This window comes from Pseudopodoces humilis, chromosome 2, assembly GCF_049639895.1.
Source record: "Pseudopodoces humilis isolate 2021_Gansu_Grassland_sample_001 chromosome 2, ASM4963989v1, whole genome shotgun sequence".
Lineage (NCBI taxonomy): Eukaryota > Metazoa > Chordata > Aves > Passeriformes > Paridae > Pseudopodoces > Pseudopodoces humilis.
In genome coordinates this window covers 38926950-38946269 of record NC_142201.1, presented here as the reverse complement: position 1 = coordinate 38946269, position 19320 = coordinate 38926950, and the positions used below count along the sequence as shown (strand labels likewise).

Here is a 19320-nt window from a genome sequence, read left to right as displayed (position 1 = left end):
CAGATTATTCTGTGTTCGCTCCTAGAAGCTTGTGTGTATCCACATATAGAAATATACATATATGTGTGCACACATATACACACGTGCCTATACACAGACCTGCACATATGTGCAACCACATACCTTTTTTTTAATCCCTTAAATTTCAGTTCAGCAAAAAAAAATAGCACAAAAGCAACAAAAGCTTTATGAAATTTCCAGAGACTTTCCATAGCTGCAGTTGCACAGCATGGATATGCCAGCAAGCTAACAAGCTCAAAATCTGTCCAGCTATTTCAGTGTACCACGCCCCTCTTATCCCAACTACTGAGCCAGTGACAAAGCAATTAGCAAGTAAACTCAAATTGCTTCGAATTAATATTTAAATCCTTAACTAGCCCAGTTGTGAAGGAAGCCATGCACATTAGCTAGCTCTTGCAATTCCACCCCCTCAAGCCTAAATGTAATACACCTGACGCACAAACACGTCATTAACCTAGGGGGTACAAAGACCACAGTCTCAGTTTAAAGCCTGGTTTCTTTGCATCAGGAAACACCTAAAAAGCCTTTGAGAGCAAAGCAGGTCCAGGAAGCAGTTATTGCTCCCTTTAATGATTTTTTTTTTTTCTTCTAGAATGCTCCTGTATCCCTTTCAGTAAGTTACATAGAAATAGAACAGTTAAACGGCTTCAGAGAAAAAAAAATAAACTCAAATCCATAAGGAAAAAATAAACCTTAAATGTTGGGTTACTGTTTCCTCAACAATGCCTTCCTTAGTTTTTTTCAAAAAACATAATCATCAGTTGTTCCTCAGTACAAGTGCCAAATACATTCCAAGAGTATGTTTAGAAAGATCTAACAGCAGACAATCCTCTGTAACAATTACAGAGTAGAAACTCTTCAGAGCTATCAATACAAATCTAAATGATATAAGGAATATGAATCTTAAGCTTTAACATTAAAGCTGCATGCACACATACATAACATGCCACATACATGCATTAACATCCTACAATATCAGGACAAGATATAGATCCATGTCTGTACATAGCAGACATTAAATAAACATGCTATTCTGGTTTTAGTTTAGCTTTCAATTAGCAGATAAAAGTATTAATGAAACAAGTTTTTATTTACCAGGAATGAATGAATCAATATTTCTGAATCTTCATCTGGCAAGCTGAATGCTGTGTATTCAAGGGCATTGTTTTCCCCTTGCTGTTTGCATATATAACCACAGTTTCTCTCAAAAACTGTACGAATGCCTTTAAACAGAATCACACTTGTCGTGCAACCCATTCCCAATCTGTTGAATTTTGCATTTCTAGCAGCTCTGATTGCATTTGCAGAATGTCTTCTTCTGTTGCTCGACTTGAGTAATTTTCCTGTGCTTTGCAGAAATATTTCTTTGTACAATCCTCATTATGTCCCACATTTAGTATGTTCCTCGACTAGAAACCATCAGCTACTGAAATGTAATCCTATTTGCTTAAGCCAAATACTGCCAAAATCCAGCCGCTGAAGACAAAAAATCAGAGGGCGATGAAAAGCAAAGGATACCTCAGCTGTAGAAGATAGGAGGCTTTCTGCACGTGCTGTACTCCACCACAGAGATGAAAAAATATTCCAAGGGGTTATGGAAAGAGCTTCTATACTCAGAGATCCTTAGAACATAATCAAAGATGAAAGGAAACTGCAAAGATACTGCTGCAGTTTCTGCTGCCAGCCACAAAGAATCCTCATCTGCTGCAAGAAAGCAGTCTCCCAGAATGCTTAGCACAGAGTTCGTACTGGCAAACACTTCTTTACTTGACCTATATGTGCTTTTTAATGTCTGAAACAAAAAGCTGCAATATAAAAAAACTGAAAATATGAAGGGGGAATTCTTAAATCACTGCTGCTATGCAAAGAAAACAGCATGCTATATATACTTCTTTCAATCAAATCTGTATGTCAGAGCATGCTATTATCAGTTCAGGCAAACCACAAGGGAGCTGAAGACTCTCTTCACTTTTCCCTTTCTTTCTTGCATACAAAGTGATCTGTCAATTCACACCTGCCAAAAGCTGAATTTATTAGTCCTTTATTGCAAACAAGCAATAGTAGTAAAAGAAAAGGAAAAAAAAAAAAGATAAATATTATCTACCTCAGATCAACATCCACCTCTAAAACAAAAATACAGAACAAAATTTAAAATACATACACTTCTTGGTTTCAGTGACTCACACCTGTACTGACTGAATTTATCACTACAGGACACTAGTTCACATACTGCACCAGTATCTGTTGCACAAGTACATAAACATCTTTAACTGACACTGAGAAGAAATGTTAAATTTTTAAAACTACTTTTAAAGGCAAACAATTTGCAAAAAATAACTGTCCCAATTCACATCACAAGAGTGCTGTATCACCTAGACAGAGAATGCTGGTAAGTTTTATATTTCTTCTAAACTGAAAGCACTGAGGTGTATTTACTTATTTACTTACCAAATTGTAAAACTGGACGAAAAAGTGATCTTACAAAATCACAATTGTTACAGTGGAGTTCAAACAAGCTAAATTAAAAGCACGGAGGGAGAGAATAAACAGATTCAAGATGTCAGCTACAGATTTGTCCCCACGCAAATTTTCTTCTCAAGGAAATATTTGCAAGTTATAATGATAGTTCACAAGAAGTATTTCAGACTTAATAGCATTTTTCCCTAACATCTGCCTAGGTAACACATGTCACTATGCTTCTTACTACATTTCTAACCTAGATAAAGCATAGCTACTTGCAGACACATCAATAAAAAACACAAAAAACACAACAATATTTGACAGTGATCCAAGTAGTCCCCGTCAGTCCCATATTCATAAAGGCAGAAGTTGGACCATTTCTCGTAGTGGCAGAAATACCAGTTGTTTTAAGGCACTTCTGCTAATAATGAATAGATTTATCAAAGGGGAGAACAAAGAAGGTCATGGCAAAAAATTCAGCGTAAATTCTACTACTAAGGACAGAGAACCTTCATACATAACCATGAACCTTGCACAGCAACATCTCCCTACCCGTCCTACCCTCTTTGAAAGGAAGAAGTAGGTCAGTGAGGGAAATGCAGTGCTCCATTCACTAAGGCTAGATAAAGACATCCTTGCAAACATGCAAGGGAAAACAGTCATGGGAATTATCACAGAAGGCATTATCCAAAAATACATTCAAGTTAACTGTTTCTAGTGCAGATGCTCACTTCATTCCCATTTGAAATGTAGGATTACAGAGACCTGACAAAGTTCAGGTTATAAACATGGTATCAAAAGTTAAGAGATCATTACAAGGAAGCACTATTTAGAGGGTTTTCCATGCAATTTCAAAGACTTCATAATAGCAAATGTCTCTAGGGAAAAAAAAAAAAAAAAAGTAGCTTACGCCTTAAGAGAGTATGAGAAAAACAGGTCAGTTAACAAAAACTTATCATGCACTAGACAGCTCTTCCAAGTGTCTAGAAAATTACCTTACTTGTAAAACGCTAGGTAGGTTACGGAGAAACAAGAAGACAAAAAAATTTAATTTCAAAAGACAAACACCATAGTGTAACTCAGGTTGGAAATGACCCTGGGAGGTGTTCTAATTCAAAACCAATTATGAGAAAATTTAATTGCAACTACATTTTGAATAAATTTAGCATCACGTTTCTAAAGTATTTTAAAAACAGCAACTGAAACTGACATGCATCAACATGATGGTAACACCACTATGAAAGTCATCTTTATCAGTCTACACCTTCCTCATGAGGGGAAGGGGAGGGGCAGACACTGATCTCTTCTCTCTGGTGACCAATGACAGGGCTGAAAGAATGGTCTGAAGTTGTGTCAGGGGAGGTTTAGGTTGGCTATTAGAAAAAGGTTCTTCACCCAGAGGGTGTCTGGGCACGGGAACAGGCTCCCCAAGGAAGGGGTCACAGCACCAGCCTGACAGAGTTCAAGAAGTGATTGGACAATGCTCTCAGGTACATGGTCCTTTGCAGGGCCAGGAGTCACACTTGATGATTCTTGTGTCCCATTCAACTCAGCTTATTCTCTGATTCTGTGATTCCAAATACAGCTTGAAAGGGAAATAATTATGGGGACATGAGGAGTGGGAAGAAACCACACGGAGCAGTCTTTTTATTAATTTGGTGCAAAGTGGAAGTTTCCAGCTTCATTAAGGAGATTCCTTGAATTGTAATGAACAGCCACATTGCACAAACAGTGACCATCCAGGCAGCAGTGCAGTACAATGCAGTATTATTCACTTCAGTATCACAAAGTGAAATGGTGTCATGGTTCAGTAGAGGTATTCCCCAATTTAATGTCCCACTGAAACACTCCAAACCATGCACTCCTCGTTCACTGGCCCCTGCTCTTCCACGATGTGCGTGGCTGGAGAAGAAAACTGGAGGCATAAAAGGTAAAGATCACAGGCTGAGATAGAAACAATTTACTGGAAACAGCAATTAAATAAGAAAACACAGTAACAGCAGCAATACTAATAAGAAGTATACAAGAAAGAGGTGAACAATTCACACAATTGCTCACCCCTGGTAAATACCAGAACCACCATAACACTACCCCCACTGCAAGAGACCCCTTTCCCTGACCCCAGAAAATGATACAAGGTGGTAGAGAAGAACCATGCTCTCTCCTGGTTACTGCAAATATTAACCCTGTCCTGGCTGGAATCAAGACAAATGGGAGGCCAGAAAAATTGTTACAAAGGTCTGACAGCACTTTGCCCACTGCAGAGAGCTAAAAGACAGCCCAAGGTAGGTAAAAGTCTTAATCCAATAGTAAAAATACCAAAGCAGAACAAATCAATATATGAACAAGCCCAGATTATACATATGAGCAGCAAACTACCCATTGCAAACTGCCTTTAGCTGAGGCTGGGTTATGGAAAGGTCTTTTCCCATAAGGTAGAGAGTAGAGGGGAGGAATATAAGGCTATAGGGAGGACACAACACCGGTGCCTGTCTTCTCTTGGTTTATTAAAAAGGGTCTACACCAGAAAGCAGACTTATGAGCTATTTGTGTTAGGATACGTCGCAAATATTACACCCCTAAGCCAAACCACTCATTTGTATGGGGAACAACAAGCTCCTCCCTGCTATATTCAATCTGTACTGACTGCACCATGAGGACAAGAAAATTTATTAGCTGTGTTACCTCCAGATTGTTCAGAAACATGTATTTTTGTGACATGTTCTTTTGGAAAAGTAATAAAGAAGTTCTAGTTTCCTTCCAAAAAACCTAAATTGCTTTAAGGGCCTAACCACTCCTCTGACTACAGTAAATTACCAAAAATCACTTGGCATTTGGAAACTGGAGGATTTCAAATCAACACATGAAGCAATCCTTTGACAACCAAATGAGTTCCAAGAAAACATAATGACAGGGGTAGAAATTAAATGTATGTTAGCAATCAGACAGTTCTAAACAATGTTTACAAGTTTCCCTTTGATAATGCCTAGCACATACGAAGGTTAGGGAATCAGCTTGGGTTGATACAAAATCTTCAACTCATAAAATTCTCAGTATCAAAATGAGAACTTAGAGACTTCTAGACAGAACCTGACGAGTTAAGAGGATAGAGGTCAAACTAGGGAGACCTTCTAATTGAATGGGTTACTACAGAACATGCCTCATAGTGGCTTCAGAAAAGCCACTACTAAAGGAAAACACTTCATAAAGGTATCTGCAACAGAACATACTTCAGGGAGGATTCAAGCACCTAAGCCCTAGCATAAGAGCCACAAAAATATCCTTAATCTCTTGAAACATTAGAAGCAGGTACTTGTATTTTAACCTACCAAGTTGTCCATGACATTTAAAATGCCCAAACTAATGTCATCTTGACATGACTGAATGTCTGGTTCCTTAGAGAACTCAACACATCCTGCCTGAATTCTGCTTTTCACAAAACATGACAGTATTTTTGTAGGTGGAGCACTACTTCTCATCTGGCAGCTGCCTGCATATTGACTTAGAACACTAGAGATGGGGCCCTAAAGCCTCCTCAGTCCAGAGGTGAAAACCAACATCACTTGGCATTTTTGGAGTGCCTTCAGACAATGACAGTATTTCAAAGGCAACATACTCACTTCTGCCTGAAAAAGCTGTGCTGCAGAAAACAACTGAAGATCCAATAGCCCTGCAAGAGTAAAAAGAAGTGTATATAAAACACTTCATACTTAATAGAAGTGTTCATAGAGGACTAGAAAGTTCAGATGCTGGTTCCTTTTGAAAAATCTGTTTCTGCATGCAGATTTCATAGAAGGGTTTTACCAGGTAATTCTCTTCAAGAAGTAATTCTTAAAGTTCTTGAGAAAGAAGAAACTATGCTGAAAGTTTCTTTGTGGTCACAACAGTGAGTTTTATTTTTAAATTCTTAAAATTCTTAAGCACTTGATTAGTCAAAACTAGTGCAGAGGATGTGTTTGAGTATGGATTATCTTTAGTAACCTTCATATTTGCTCTTTGAAATGGTAAGGAAAATATGGAAAACTAGAAGCTGGTCAGATTCACTCCAATCTCTAGGAATGATGCAAACCCTTCTGGAAGCAATTTCTTGACATAAAAAGAATAAGAGATGTATATCAGTTCCAAGTAGACCACACAGATTTGCCAAGGACGAATTATGCCTGTTTGTCTTCTGTGATGTGATGGTTGGTGCTGTGGACTAGGAGACAGCATTGGACACTGAATACTGTTAGGAAAAGAATGCTTCTGACAGTCTCCCAGAGCATCCTTGTACACCAATTAGCTTGCTGTGGTCTGGATGAGTGGATAAGGATGACATCCTGCTGAACAGCAAGTTGAACATGCTGAACAGGCTTCTCTGTACAAGAAAGATATTGACATATTGGACTGAGTCTAATGGAGAGCCATCATGGTGTATCATATGAGAAAAATCTAAGAGATCTTGTATAGTTCAGCCTTAAGTGAGGGCTAAAAGGAAAGCTTATTGCTGTTGCAATAGCTAATGGGAAGCTAGAGAGAAGAGCCAGACTATTCTTGAAGATACAGTCACAGAATAGGAGGAAACTGACACAGAATACTCCACTTGCATAAAAGGATTTATTTACTTCTTTTTTTTAACCATGAAGACTGACAGCTGCTGGAGTTAAAGTATTTCCATCTTTGGATATTAAAACCAGACTGTCAGTCTCTGAGCAACTTGCTCTAACCAGATCTGTTTTGAGCAGGGGATTGCACTAGGTGACTTCCAGAGATCTGCAATTCAGCCAGTGCATTTCCATGATTTTGTGGTGACACACTGAATAGCCACACACTAACCACTGAAACAGAGAAAGATAAAAGCTCCAATAGAATTCCATCCTTCAGAAGAAAGCCAGTATAGTTACTCCAGAGGCAGTCTTGAGAACAGCATGGTTAAATTCCAAATAATTTTGACTGAGCATCTATGTACTCAGCAAGACCTTAAGAAGAGATTTTCATCCAACAGAAACAAAAAGCTAACATGACATAAGAAATACTGAGTAAAGCACCAGGCTGAAGACCAGAGGCAGTTTATCATTATATATATATATATATACACACACACATGTATATATATGTGTGTATATATATGTACATACACACATATATATGTGTATACAAGATGTCACAAATGTCAAAGATCACATCAAAAGTAAAAGGAAATTATTATGAAAACTGGAGCAAGATTTAGTCTGTCCTACCTAGACAAGGTATTTTTTGTGTCTATTAGGCCTTTTATATACTTAGAGAAGTGAAGAGGCATAAAGGAAGCAATCTAAGAAATGCTATTTCAAATCTTACATACATGTATGACAGGTACCACATAGGTGCTGATGAAGAGATGCTCACAGATTTAGAACCCTGCTAGTTGCAAAATTCTAAATATCTTAGCTAGTAGTTTTAGGCTTCATGTTTGAGAGCTGCAGAAAGCTCAGTCTTCTCTCAGGTCCTTATTCTTACATGAGTAACAATACACTTTGATCACAGATGAGCAATAGGATCTGCCAGTTCTGTGCCTTATGTTCAAACTTAACTCAACATTGAGGACAGACATATCAAGAACAACCCAAAGAACTGTGGGAAGTTGTCCAAGCCAATCTAAATTTAATAATTAAGCATTTATTGCTAAGCATGAGACACAAAAACATCTACCCCTTTTAACACTGTAATCCATAACACAGGATTTCTGATACTGAAATATGCTCACTGGACTCCATCTAGTGGTCACATAACTTTCAGCTTTCTGAAGCTGAAGTGACTATTCTGGGATTTTAAGTAACTGATACAATAACCATAACAGAAAAGTATTATTACCATTAGAGAGCTACAAACCAAGTTGGTAATTATAGGATATTATTTTAGAAACACTGATGAAACCATGATGGAATAAATAATGGACAACAGTACAGCAGATTAGGTAAAAAAATTAAAATCCAGTTTTTTAGCAAGCTTTCTGTATTCAGGTAAGAGCAGCAGAAACTTCAGGCTCAGACATCCTTTTTTTACTTTTAATTTGTCTAAGAAGGTCATTCAGGTTCAGGTCTTTCTCCTTTCCTTTGTTCCAAACTCTGCCAGGAACAAGTTCCAACTTCCCCTACAGGAGATGATTTGCTGCCAAAAAATATTATGCTGGATGTATTGTCCCTTGAACTTTATCAGCAAGTCTGTATACAGCAGGATTATTTGATTTTTCTTTCCTATTAGGAACCTCATATTTAATGTGAGGAAAAACCTATTGGATCATGTTGTATGCTCCGGCTAGGAAGAAATTAATATAACAACTGTATTAAGCCATATACAATACCAAGCAAGTGAGTCCAAAGTGATAACAAGCCTGACAAGCAAGAATCCCAAGACAATTTCTGAAGGAAACTAGAATAGCATCCTTCAAATAATTATGATGTGTGTCATCTATTCATTAACCTGAATGCTCTTTTTAAACGCACTGACGTTTGAGGACCAACATGGATTTAAAACCCATTTTGGACTAGCAAACAGTGAGAATGTGGCCTCATTGAACATCCCTTAAAGACAAACACACCACTACAATTTTCACATAAACCACCTACCAAATCAGATAACATGACACTTCACATGTAAGTGCCAGTCCAAGAGGGTGCAAATATGGCAGAAAGACATCTGAAATACCACTTGACAACATCACTGTACTGGGAAAAATGAGACACGGGCTAGGTGAAAACACTTCCTATCTTATTCTCACAAAGCTTCAGTTCTGTATCATTCTATTGCCTGGCTGCAGTCTCTTACCAACATGGCTACAAACAAGCCCAGAAAGGCATCAAGCAAAGGGCAAGCAGATTCTCTGTCAGAATCAGCACCCTGGTGAAAAACAGGACTTCTTCTGAAACCAAGGGATATAAAGACTACTATGCAACATTAAAGAATAGAGTGTGAAATCGTATTGTCAATGTGATCAAATTGGAAAATGGATGACAACCCTTCCATCACCTTAAAACTCAAGCCTCTTTTCTGTATGTTGACGTCCATGGCATTTCCATCTGACTTGACTTCTTGACAAACGTGTTAAAATGAGAACAAGAACTATCTTAGTGACATTTACCTCTCCATGGAAAACATCCAGCTCTTTCTGTGGAGCATCTGCCTTCTCATTCATGTATGTTTCAGCACTCCTTTCAGCCTATGAAGGGCAGCTGGGCACTGGGTAACCAGTAAGGTAGCAAGATCATATATCTCCTTGTCAACTAAAGCATCCAAAGGCAGTGGAGGCTCTAGATTTGCAGGCTGAAATCAAATTTTATGTCTATAAACTCAGCCACTTTGAATTCCAGGCTCCTGAAACTAACTACTTTACAATTTGGGTGTTAGAACAAGTGAAATGTATTACATCCTGCACTGATGTAACCTGATCTTTAAATGCTTTCCCTACTTCAAATTATGCAAGCATTATCTATTCTGATTTAAATTCTCCCACTCTGTTGGAAGAATAATTTTATAGTAGTCAAAATATAAGGTCCTGTCTTATCTCTGAATTCAACAAGCAACTCCTCCTCATGCACAGAGTACTTGGAAGTACTAAAAACAGTTTCATCTATGCCTTAAATTTCCAAACCCAGATCAGTATCTGTCAACGTGCCACTTCTTTTTAAGTCAATAGCTACGCCACCTCAGTATTAAAAAGCATCCAAAAGTGCACAAAGCAGCAGCTAAGGATTATTTATTTACACTGATGGGTCTATGTTACAGGCTTCTCTGAACTCCAGCAGGTATGGATCAGCATTACTCCTTCTCAGGTTTGTTGTGACTACATTTATGTGTTCACCTTCCTTGGTTTTTTTTCATTTTAGGTGGTTTGGCATTGTTTCTCTTGTTTTCTTTGGGTTTGGGGAAAATTTGTGTTTTAAAGCATATTTAGGTAGCTTAGCTAATTTTATGTGAGGTCACTTGATATTTCTGCTGTATGGACAAATATGTTTCTTAGCAGAAGAAATTTCAGAAGGGACTATTTGATTTTGACTTGCAAAGACTAACACTATTCATTCTTCCCTGAAAACTTTAAACTGAAAACTTTAGAAGAGTAAGGTATTATTTTGAAGTGACTACTTATGTAGATTCGGTGTCCTACATTTTTTTATTTCCCAGGATTCTTTCCTAGAATTGTTACTAGAAGAAATTTTCCATGAGTACTATAAATACAGTTAGGAGAAAAAAAGCCAGTCTAAATCATGTTTCCTTGATTTACCCAGAATTATAAAGCTGACACTTTCCTTCTGACCTATCGTTACTGAGAATATAGCACAAAACAAGGTCTGCTTTGCATTTAACCTTTCCACACAAATACTGTCAATCTGGTTTTTTAGGCAATGTGCACCCTCAGCTGACTTATTTCTTCCTCCTCCCAGTCTCCAGATGGAAAAATGATCCAGAACTTTCATGTTTTTTGTTTTTTGGTTTGTTGTTTGTTCTTTTTACACAATTGCAGGGGTTGAATTACACATTTTGTTCTAAAGCTACCTGGCATCCTCTTCATCAGCTACTGAGCTGAAATAAAACTCTAGCTGCTTCTCTAGTGGCAGGGGCCTTTCTATTCAGAAAAAAACAAAACTTGGCCTGGACCCAGAAGTTTAGAACTAGAATTCCTGAAAAGGCTCCCATTAACATTGACACCAACTGCTTGAGCCATGGATGTACTGGAGAGAGCAGAACAATGGGCCATAAAGATGATTAAGGAACTGGAGCAGCCCTCCCATGAGGACAATCAGAGCTGGCACTGTTCAGCCTAGAGAAGGCTCAGGGGGATCCCATCAGTGTATATAAATACCTGCAGGGAGGGTGCAAAGAGGACAGAGCCAGGCTCTGCTCAGTGATGCCCAGTGACAGTGACAGGGCTGGAAGCAACAAGCACGACCTGGAACACAAAGAGTTACCTCTGAACATCAGGGAACTGTTTGTCACTGGTACAGGCTGCCCAGAGAGTTTGTGGAGTCTCCATCCTTGGAGATACTCAAAAGCTTCTAGACACAACCTTGGCAACTGGCTCTAGGTTATGCTGCTTTGAGGCAGAATGTTGCACCAAATGACCTCCAAAGGTCCCTTCCAGGCGTAGGCAGCCTGGGACTGTGTGACAGACCATGGCACTCCTTCACATCCCATCCCTTGGAGAGATCTTTCCTGCTGCCTTTTTTTTCATTCTGGATATTCACCACTAGGCCCAAGGTAACACTGCTGTACACGGAGCCCTAGTCACAAAATGGAGTGGTAGGTTTCACCAGCCTGAGGTGCCAGATTCAGACTTTTTAACAAAAGCTTTTGGTTTCTTCTTCCTCATTTTTTCCCCTCTCTTGAACTGCCAGGAATCTCTGGACACAGCAGGAGAATGAAGAAGACAGTGCCTGGATTTGCCACTCCTCCTCTTATATCTGATTCATTGGGTGCAGATGAGGAGATGACAAACTGTTCTAACAGATGCAGCAATCCATCCTTACATGAATAAAGAATCCCATCCCTGACTCTTTGCAATCAGAGCAAGACTTTTTATTTTCTTAATGTGTCTACAGCAAAGCTGCTCTTTCTTCCAACTGGTCACAATGGGAGTGTGTAAGCCGCCTTTCACAAATCTATTTATCTTCTAAATTAAGGTCTCGAATAAGCTACATGACCAAAATTACTGGATTATCTTCTCATCCTTAGAAATAAGTTATCTCAAAAATACTTCAGTGAGAAAAGCATTGTGTAATTCATGGACTACTTGTGCAACTTTTCTGCCTTTCATAATTGATGCTTTTCATGGACACAGACAATCAAAGGAGGGGCAAAGGAAAATGGATTTGTCTTTACTCTCGTAAAAATGATGGAGCACCCAAGTCCAATGAAGTACTTGAGACTGTTCAATTTCAAAACGAAAAATAAACACTAGCTAAGGAGTTTTAGATATATAGTAAGAAGTTTTATATATATATTATTTTAATACATATTATTTCTTATAGTCATTGCATTAGTAAGTTCTTCAGCCAACCTTAAGAAACTTCATGTCTAAATGAGAGTTTCGTGGACACCAACACAGACGTTATTACACCTTTTATCTCCATAAAGAACCAGTGGCATCAAAACACCTCTAACAATTACAAAAATTCTTAAATAAAAGCAATATAGGCTATATATTTCTCAAGAGGCCACAATCAAGCTTCTTGCTGTCCTGACAATGGAACTCCCCTTATTTGCTCCAACAACTTACAAATAACCTCTCATCATTTTTAGAGCAGACCCACATGAATTTGGCAGACTCTCAAAGTTTCCTCAAAAATACAAATATCTGGTGAAATCGACAAGTTCACAAATTGTTGATATTGCATATACATACATATCTCTGATGGTCATCTAATGTCAGGCACACACCACTCACAAGAGAGCCCAAAGATCACACAGGCTTAAAAGTTACTTGAGCATTCACACCCATGCAACAGAAAAAACAGTTTACACTAAGGATCCCATTTTCAAGATGAGTGGCAGCAGACCTTTTTGAAGCATTTGCATTGAAGCATAATGGAGCATAACCAATGACTTTAAGTGAGATATATGCTCTTAAGTTTATTGCGCAAGATCTTAAAATAATAAAAATATTAATAATATGAATAATATTTTTTAAAAATCAAAGTAATAATTTCACAGTTGTGAAAGTCCCATGTTTAAATGTAGGTGTAATGAGCTCTACTTCCATTGAGATAGAAACATCCTGATTGAGGATTAAAGGGCATGAGTAGGAGGAAGAGAGGAAAGATAAGGTATGCTGTGGTATCCCAAGTTGCGTAAGACTGAAAACCCTAATCAGCATCTGACATTTGCTGTATTAGAAACAACTACTTATAAAGAACTTATTCTTCTATCTTAAATGTAACTGTGCTTGTCTAGCAGGAAAAAAAAAATTCCAGATAATAATAAAGATATTGCAACTTACAAGAATGATTTCATGCTGTTGAAAGGTTAAACATCTACCTGTTCACACAGAAACTCAACTGTCCTGTATATTGTCTCTCAAATTGCCTACCTGAGCAAGAACTTTAAAATTCAAATAATTTTAATGGCATTTCTTAATACAAACTTTAGTACTGTAGTTCAGCCTCTGAATCTTTACAACCAGAGAAATGTCTATCATACCCAAAAAGTCTTCTTTGCAGTATCAGACTTTCCAGAAATAAGTTTTCTACTACTATCTTGTATCCAATCAAAAAAGTTTATATATTGCACTTTACAAAAAAAAAAAAAATTAGCACCTTTATTAAAAAGATCTTGTTCTCTGAGAATTCTTATTTCCTTTACAAAAGTTAAGCAGTACATACCATAAACTAACTTCTTAGGGTCAAGTAATAAGCTTTTTCCCCCAAGTAAAGGAAGTTCAGCAGTTCAGAGTGACTGAATTAGCATCACCCTTTTTAGCACATTCTTACAAGATGAAATATGTTATGGTGATGTTCATTACCGGCAACAATTTTTCCTTTAAAATCTTGAGTGTCATTTCTCATCTGCCTGCTTTCACTCATCCATTCATAACAATTTGCTGCTTCCAAATTCTTTATGTATACAATTTCACATTCCATGTACAGAAAGCTCAAGCTTGATCAACGTTTCCAGCTTTTCTGTACCCATCAACTCTAAAAGATCCCAGTCCTCCCTCATCCCTTTAGCATAACATACCACTTTTGAATTCTCACTTTCCTAAAGGAAGCCATCAGCTCTCTCTTCTAGACACACTACAACTGAAATCTGGCATTTAATGAGGATCCAAATACTCTGTTCATCACATATGAAGAGCTGCTGTGGAGAGAAGCACACAAGCCCTTTGTGCACAAGGCATGTGAAATGATACAGGAATCAGAAAGGAAAATGCCAACCCAAAATAAATACTACATAATCCTCCCAGCATTTTTGGAGAAAAGCTGTATTAAAAACTTGGCAATAATACAGCATAGAATGCACCTCTCCAGCTTTTCTTATGGAGTTGAGATTCACAGGAGGCAGAGATCAGGATTGGAAGGACAAAGACGATGTAAGTTTTCTTATAAAGAAAAGAAGGAAAACCAGTGAATTTGAGAGCAAAGACTCAGTAGGAGATCCAAACATTGCCTTTGTGATGCACTGAATTTCTACCATATCTGAAAAGCTGAATTTCTGGAAGAGTTTTAGAACTCAAGAGCTCCATCGGGTATGTGAAGTTAGACTGTCTTAAGATACAGTTCTAGTCTTAGATAATCAAAATCTAGTCTACATATCCAAATCAAAAAGAAGAAGTGTATAGAGCAATTTGGGAATCTCTCAGATTTCATCCTATTTTGCCATATCACAAGTTTCTTCTGTGCAATACTAATTTTGACACGGGGGGAAACAACTTTTTCTGCATTATGTGGCATATTTAAACATTTTCATTACCTGCACATTCAGAGGAATTTTATTGACAGCTAGACAAAGGCAGATCAAATTTCATATGCCAAACATTATCTTAATTGCTTATTATCCTTAAATGTCAGCTCTAATATAGGTATATTATTATAAATAACCCTAATGTAATTTTGTCACTAAGATGAGTTATCATTAACATACTATTGAACAAGACACTGATCTGTAAGCAGCATGCTTTCAGTAACTCATCATCACTTAAAGACATCTCTTTCAATTATGCATAATACTAAAACTGCATTGAAAACTGCTCTTGGCAAGATTGCTGGTTTAAGAGACACACTTGTCAACCCCATAATCTTCCCTCTCAGACATAAATGTATTTGGGTGGCCAGAGGCATCAAATTAAGTCACATGACAAGTCTGAAGTCAAAACAACATCAACAATGCACAAGAGGATATTCAGCAAGGATGCTACCGTCAAGCAGAAAATAGTAAAAACTGAATCTAAATAATTAAGAAATAAATTTTGTGCCTTACAACATAGTGAAAAGCTGATTGCTAAATAACAAGATTTAATTTCAGCCAACCAAACTGTACTTGTTGGTTCAGCAAACTACATCTAACAGAGAGAATGTATGAGATGTCAAATGCTGACAAGAGAGCTTGCTTCATTCTGTGATGAAAACTAGCTTGGCAAACTGCATCTGTTTCATATTTTTTTACTACACAGTCACATTATTTAGTCTGTCAGCAGGCTGAAAGTCTCTGACTTTTAGATCCAGTGAAGAGCAATCTGAAACTTTAAGATATACCACACTATCCTACTAACGTGCTGGTTTCAGTTCTCTTTCATCAATATAATCTCAAGGCCATTAATAAAATGGAAAAAAATAAGCATATTTTAGTAATGTGACCTAATATACCTCACTTAAAGACAGGCAAAGCTTTTCTTTTCCCTTTTTAACCTAGCCATACTCTGTTGATTGTAAAAATGGATGGAACTGTTAAATAGTAGCCACAATAGCAAATTATAGAATCTACACAAGCCCAGAGATATTTGTAGTTCAGTTCACATTTATCTGCTACTGCAAGTAATAACTGGATGATTTGCATCACTGCTCAGTATATTCTGACGAAGAGATATACAGTCCAAAGCAATAGCTGGTTGTAAAGATCTGGACAGATCACCCGCCATGAACTACTAGTTTGAATTAATTCTTTCCTACCTTCAGATTCTACACAGCAAGTCTAGTCAATGGCAAACAGCTTCAGCAGTTTTTCAATACTGGAAATCTTCAGCACTTCCTCATGAGCAAGTGATGACAGTAAGATCCCTTTAGTTACCAATGCTGAACTATGTTTTAAGCAAGACAATTTGTTGACAACTCAGCTGGAAAAATCCTGGCAAAGTGCTATATCAAAGAGCTTTGAGAGACAGCTTTGGAAGGAAAGTGGGTCTTCTTTACTTTAAAGTCCCACGCCTGACCAGGGTACTCCACAACTACTATAACACTGGTAAGACTCGTATTTTCACCAGGTTGGCCTAAGAGATTTTTTCAGATAACAAAGCCCAGAAACTGCAACAGATAAGAAACAGGTCAACCTGTCAAACTTACAGATGCAAGTATTTTTTTTAAGTCTTTTACAGCAAAAAAGCGGCACTATCCCACCTAAATTTCTCCTATAAAAAAAGTACTGTTTCATTCCAAACATCAGTATTCAACAAAAAGAGTTACAGTATATTAAGTGGGAGAAGAAAATGTATATGTAAGCCTGCAATTACTAGCCTTTTATTCCATTATTTAAACAGTGTCTGCACAAGAACATTGGAGTTCAGTGATAAAATTAACAGCACTTATAGTAAGAGAGACATAGCAACCAGGGCAAAATACAGCTGAAATAGGAAGGTGAACTTCAGCATAAGACTGTATGTGAGAGAGATGGGGATTCAGCTTCATGCATCAAGCTAACATAAAAGGATCAAACACCTGACATGAATATTAAGTCACCATGAATTGTAAGTCACTCCTTTTGCTTTCTAAAAATGCTGATTAAGACCTTATCCAGAATAAAACCAAGCCAGTACAACACTTCGCACCATCACTTCTTTAATCTCCATAAAATTCTGCAGAATATGTTGTTGTGACAGCATATAAACACCTGGGATATTAGTGCCTATCACCCTATAATGTATTTGGTCAACCTGAATTAATGCACACAAATACTTTCCAACTCATTGACACTAGTCATAAGTGAATGAAGGAAAAACCTTCTAAAGGCAGAGGAGGCAATGGCAGGGCTGCAGACTACTACAAAATAAACATTTATGTCATGAAAATACCAAAATCTCCTTTGTGCTCCCTCAAAACAAATAATATTTTAAAATACATATACTCTTCTTCCACAGTTCTCGATAAGCATTGATCCCTGGAGAAGCATTAACATATTTGGATGTTCACTCCATGTATATGTGCTAGCACCTTGTGGAAAGCTGTCAGTATCCAGGTAGACTCCAAACTCTGCATATTAGGTATTTTATAAATTCTGTGACCCATAGATAAGTAAAGAGCAATTTAAGTTTAGAGCCATTGTTTTTTAAAAGAAAGGTATTTGTCTTTCAATCACAGCTACAGCATTTTTTACTCTCACAGCACACAGCTATGACCAGACACTGTCAAAACAGGAGGTTTAAAAAAAAAAAGTACAAGACCACACTTAGCATCAGCAAGAGCAAAGAACAAAGGACAGATCAGCTTCCAGTATCAGGAATCCCAGAACCAAAACTTCTTCACTTACACATAGTTAAATGCTTACTGAAACATTCCCCTTGGAGATAACAAAACCACAGAGAAAACAAATGCATACCATGAATAAGAGTCCCAGGAGAGAAACCCTGAAAAGTCTTACTGAGGATGTTTAAGATGTCATCACCTGCTGCCTCAAAACAGTATTTAACAGAATCACAGAACTGTTAGGGTTGGAAAGGACTTCTGGAGATCATCTAGTCCAAACCCCCTGCCAAGGCAGGGTCACCTGGAGCAGGTTGCACAGGAACACATACAGGTGGGTTTCAAATGTCTCCAGAGAGGGAAACTGCATGACCTCCCTGGGAAGCCTGTTCCTGTGGTCTGCCATCCTCAATGGAAAGAAGTTGTTCCTCGTTTTGGGGTGGAAATTCTTCTGTTTATGGCCATTGCTCCTTGTCATTTTACTGGGCACCACTGAAAAGAGTTTGGCACCATCCTCTTGACACCTTTGAGATACTTATACGTACGGATGTGATCCCCTCTCAGCCTTCTCTAGACTAAAAAACCTGGTTTAAACAACTTTTTACACAAATTTACTTTCAGCAATTCAAATTAAATGAACGCTCCGAACTGTGCACTGGAGAGAGCAGCAACCATGTGCTAGCACGGTACGGGACAGTCGGGATAAGCAACACATTAAAACACTCCCGCTACACTTGCCAGCGCTTATCTTCCATTCCGCACGACACAACAAAAAACTGCATCTTAGTTGCAAAGAGAGCAAAGAGCAGCAAGACGAAAAATCGCTTTCGCACCGCTGTTCCGACACACGCGAAAGCTTCTCGGTCCCGTCAGGCCGGGCGCCAGCCGCTCGCTCCACAGGTGAAGTTTGCGGGGCTCGGGCGGGAGCTCCCGGCCGTGCCCGCATCCCACGGCGGCCGCGCTCCCCCCGCGCCCGGGAGCGCCCGCCCCGCCTGCGGCTGCATCGCACCTCGGCCCGCCGCAGCAGCCGCCGGGGCAGCCAAGGAGCCGCATGCCCGCGAGGGATCAAAGCCCGCCGCCGTGACAGCCCGGAGGGATCAAAGGGCCCGTCTCCTCCTCGGGGGCCACCGCCGCAGCCCCGCGAGGCCCCGGGCCGGAGCCCGGCCGGGCCCGCCGCCGGACTCACCAGGAGGACGGAGCGGCGCACCACCTCGGAGACGCTCTGCCGCAGCTCGGCCGCCGTGCCGGGCTTGCTCAGCGCCCGCGTGAACTTCCGAGTCTCCGGAGCCACGAGTGCCATGGCTGCTGCCTCCGCGCTCCCTCACTCCCTCGGCGCGGGGCCGACGCAGCCCTCCCGGCGCGGCCGTCGCACGGACGGACAGCCGGACAGCCGGGGGTGGCCGTCGAGGGGCGGGCAGGGAGCGCAGCCCCGCCGCCGGGTGCCGCGGGCAGCCCCTCCCTCCCCTCCTGCCTCCCTCCCTCCTTCCCTGCTCCCCTCCCTGCCCCGATTGGCGCGGCCGCCAGCGAGGCGGGGGGCGGGGCCTCGCCGAGCCCACCTGTTCCCGCAGCGCCGTTCTGATTGGCCGCTGGGTTACCTGCCCGGCTGCGGCTCCGCGCCCTCATTGGCCCGGCGCGGGGCCGGGGCCGCGGCGGGGCGGGGCCGGCCCAGCCGGAAGTTGCCGCCTGGCGAGGGCCCCGCCCCGGCGGGAGTGGCGGCGGC

The 19320-nt window shown here is 39.8% G+C and overlaps 1 protein-coding gene across 6 annotated transcripts in view; it reads right to left on the bottom strand.

Annotated features, from left to right (window-relative positions):
- Positions 1-18954, bottom strand: part of DOCK9 (dedicator of cytokinesis 9) — a 110382-nt gene extending 91428 nt beyond the window's left edge. For 3 of the 6 annotated variants that reach the window (XM_005516459.3, XM_088051586.1, XM_088051587.1), the window contains exon 1: positions 1117-1293. In XM_005516459.3, coding sequence (XP_005516516.1) covers positions 1117-1278 — 162 coding nt within the window. In that variant the 5' untranslated portion in view covers positions 1279-1293. Of the gene's footprint in view, positions 1-1116; positions 1294-18786 lie in introns of those variants that run through there. The other 3 variants (XM_088051588.1, XM_088051590.1, XM_088051585.1) reach the window with 2 other exon arrangements.
- Between the last annotated feature and the right edge of the window lie 366 nt (positions 18955-19320).